Consider the following 3,215-nt stretch of genomic DNA (forward strand, 5'->3'; position numbering starts at 1 on the left):
CTGTCGTGGAGCATAACTCTGATTTACACCCACCTTCACAGGCACTGCCCACCCAACACAACTCCGAGAACCGCCAAGTGTCTCCTTACAGCCTGTGAGGCCGGACAACACTTCTCCGAACGAGCTGAGTGTACGACGATATACGGGCACCCCCAATGACGAACAGTCGTCATCCCCAGTAAACCAGATGCCCGACGCCACATACTGCATTGGCACCGATCCTCACACGTAACAGCAACACGCGCGGCAACTGCACCGAGCCACCATACAATTCCACCGGACTGGTCAGATTTCATAACGTTCTGCGATATTGGAACACAGCTCGCAGTTCGATGTCACTATGAGGCTCCGGTGTCATGTTGTTTTCACACCGTCTGCTGCAGCTCCGCGCGCACATGTGCGACGACCCATTCACCATGCGCGAGCGAATCAGTGCGACACTGAGAATGAGCGCGGCAACCCGTAGTGTGCTGTCAGTCGTGGGTCAACCACGAAGGCCATACCGCATACGTTGTGCTGCTACCGAGCGCCACCTCGATGCTACAGGTGGTAACACAGTGAGCTCATGAGGCACCTTCCAAAAGGGGCTTGTGACAGTTGGAAACGAAAGGACAATCGATGACTACGTCAGCGCCGGCTGTGCGCAAGACTGGCATTCGATGTCGAGTGGTCTGCGACAACCAGTTCTCTCTCTTGGCGGTGTATGTACAGAGCGTCAACACGATTGACGGCTGTTTTCTGGGCATGAACGAGTGACTGCGCCACAGCACATGTAGCAGAAATGTTCTGTCGCGACGCACCACACGGTCAGACCCGAGCTAGAACACCGCTGCACACAACGAGCTATTCTTTTACGCATTGTCACTGAGAACGGTATGACAAGGACATACTGCCTGCAGCTGAGGAAAGCCTCGGTAGCCCTTGCCGCCGACGTTGAATCAATGCGTCGGTTAAACGGTTCGTCCTCCTATATCTCTGCTTTAGCTCCGGTTGCCCTCGACGCATCCAGACCTCAATATGCTGTCAGTGACGCAGCCTCCGTAGACGGCTCCGAACTGCTACGTCTCACGCTTGGTAACGCAGTCTCTCGGCTTCTCGCTGGATCCACTCGCGTGGACTTTGTGGACGCTTTGTAAGCAAAACGCAAGAACCTCACTTCGTCGACAAATTCATAACTACCTACCTGAAGAGCCTGCACACGAAAAAGAGGAAGGAGTGGTACAGGCCATCCTGTGAACAAGGCCAGGCGCATCTGCAACCGTGGGACGCCAGAAGATCTGATAAAGGTCTACCCGATCTGTCGATGGCCATGCCTCACTCATGTCTACATCGCTACTCCCCTCATTGTGGCAAGTCGCATTGAACGCGCAGAAGAGACTGAGCGCTTTCTTCCACCTCCGTGCCACAGCTCCTCAGCTCGTACAACCACGATGCGTCCGTCACAGCCAATCGCACATTTCGCTATGTCTCCTTTTTACTGAGGATAGCTTCCTGATGCCACTCTCCCACGCTGCTGCCTCCCTCCACTTCTCGTGCCCTCTTTCGGTTCCACGACTGTTATCGTCCGGCAGCATCCTGCGTCCGTTTTTCGCCTTGCTAGGCGTTCCCCCGTTACACGCTTCCCCACACACACGGCGCCATCAGACCTTCTCACACCCTTCAAAGTCTGCCTACAACCTGGAAAGCCGGATCACACTATGCCCTAAGCGTCCAGTCAGGGAAAACATCTGATCGTCCACCACAACCACCAACAATTCGCCCCTGAAAAAAAGGTACCCGACGCCACATACTGCATTGGCACCGATCCTCACACGTAACAGCAACACGCGCGGCAACTGCACCGAGCCACCACACAATTCCACCGGACTGGTCAGATTTCATAACATTCTGCGATATTGGAACACAGCTCGCAGTTCGATGTCACTATGAGGCTCCGGTGTCATGTTGTTTTCACACCGTCTGCTGCAGCTCCGCGCGCACATGTGCGACGACCCATTCACCATGCGCGAGCGAATCAGTGCGACACTGAGAATGAGCGCGGCAACCCGTAGTGTGCTGTCAGTCGTGGGTCAACCACGAAGGCCATACCGCATACGTTGTGCTGCTACCGAGCGCCACCTCGATGCTACAGGTGGTAACACAGTGAGCTCATGAGGCACCTTCCAAAAGGGGCTTGTGACAGTTGGAAACGAAAGGACAATCGATGACTACGTCAGCGCCGGCTGTGCGCAAGACTGGCATTCGATGTCGAGTGGTCTGCGACAACCAGTTCTCTCTCTTGGCGGTACGTGTACAGAGGGTCAACACGATTGACGGCTGCGTTCTCGACGTGGCCGGTCGATGCGGGATACCGTGGATATTCGCATTTCCAACGATTCGCCTGAACACCCTCCCTGAGCTGAGTGGTACAAGTGCCTACATTCAGCAGCTGAAAGCATCCGAGGTGCCTTCTGAGACTATTGCGGATAAAACATTGCTGCAGCAATTCGTTCTCTGTTACGCCTGCCGCCCATGCGTCGAATATCTCGATAGTCCGACATCAGTGTTGGGCTACCGCCACACGTGTCTCAGCTGCCTCCGACGACTACGGCTCGTGCTTCGCAACACACTCGCGCGGTTTCTTCCCCCCGGGATCCAGTCTCATAAACTTTGCGAACGCTTCCAGGCGAACTGGCCTGAGATTATGCCGCCACCAACAAATTTGTAACTGCTTACCGACTGCGCCTGCACACAAAGAAGAAAAAGTTGCGTTACAGGGCGCACTCTAAACACCTCCAAGTATGTCAGAACCCGTGGGAACACACACTCCATTATTTCTCACGTCCGACTGCCCCATCCACTCCCTCGAGCCGCGTGCCTCCCCTTTCTTAATCAACCACTACGCGAGATATCTCACATCGATACACCCACGCAATCTCTTGACACCACTAATCCAAATCCACGCCACCGCCACCCGCCGCACGGTAGCATCCAGTGTCTCGCACGGACCCTCGAGAGAATATGCCCATCTCAGTGAAACGGAAGACAATGACAAATTACTCCAGTATCCGTGCCACAGCCTCGTCCCGCGATACGCCGGCACACCACCCTGCACAGCCAATCACGCCATTCACTACTGTTCCCCCTTCCTCACGAGCACGGACCCGCTCCTGCCGTCCTCGGCCTTCGTCCACCATTGCTCCTCTCGTAGAGCATAACTCTGATTTAAGCCCATC

At 55.1% G+C, this 3,215-nt stretch overlaps 2 protein-coding genes across 2 annotated transcripts; one reads left to right on the top strand and one right to left on the bottom strand.

Moving 5' to 3' along the window:
* Nucleotides 1-508: 508 nt before the first annotated feature.
* On the bottom strand, nucleotides 509-2,478 carry TGME49_329600 (hypothetical protein). Its single transcript, XM_018783120.1, has 2 exons — nucleotides 1,184-2,478; nucleotides 509-899 (listed from the first exon to the last, which is right to left on the bottom strand). Exons 1-2 carry the CDS (start codon nucleotides 1,309-1,311, stop codon nucleotides 716-718), a joined length of 312 nt encoding a protein of 103 aa, XP_018634727.1. The 5' UTR covers nucleotides 1,312-2,478; the 3' UTR covers nucleotides 509-715.
* TGME49_329620 (hypothetical protein) lies at nucleotides 1,529-2,707 on the top strand (the record flags this gene model as incomplete). The annotated part of the gene is made up of 1 exon (XM_018783121.1): nucleotides 1,529-2,707. Exon 1 carries the CDS (start codon nucleotides 2,204-2,206, stop codon nucleotides 2,705-2,707), a length of 504 nt encoding a protein of 167 aa, XP_018634726.1. The 5' UTR covers nucleotides 1,529-2,203.
* Between the last annotated feature and the right edge of the window lie 508 nt (nucleotides 2,708-3,215).

This window comes from Toxoplasma gondii (genome assembly GCF_000006565.2).
Source record: "Toxoplasma gondii ME49 unplaced genomic scaffold asmbl.1936, whole genome shotgun sequence".
Taxonomy (NCBI): domain Eukaryota; phylum Apicomplexa; class Conoidasida; order Eucoccidiorida; family Sarcocystidae; genus Toxoplasma; species Toxoplasma gondii.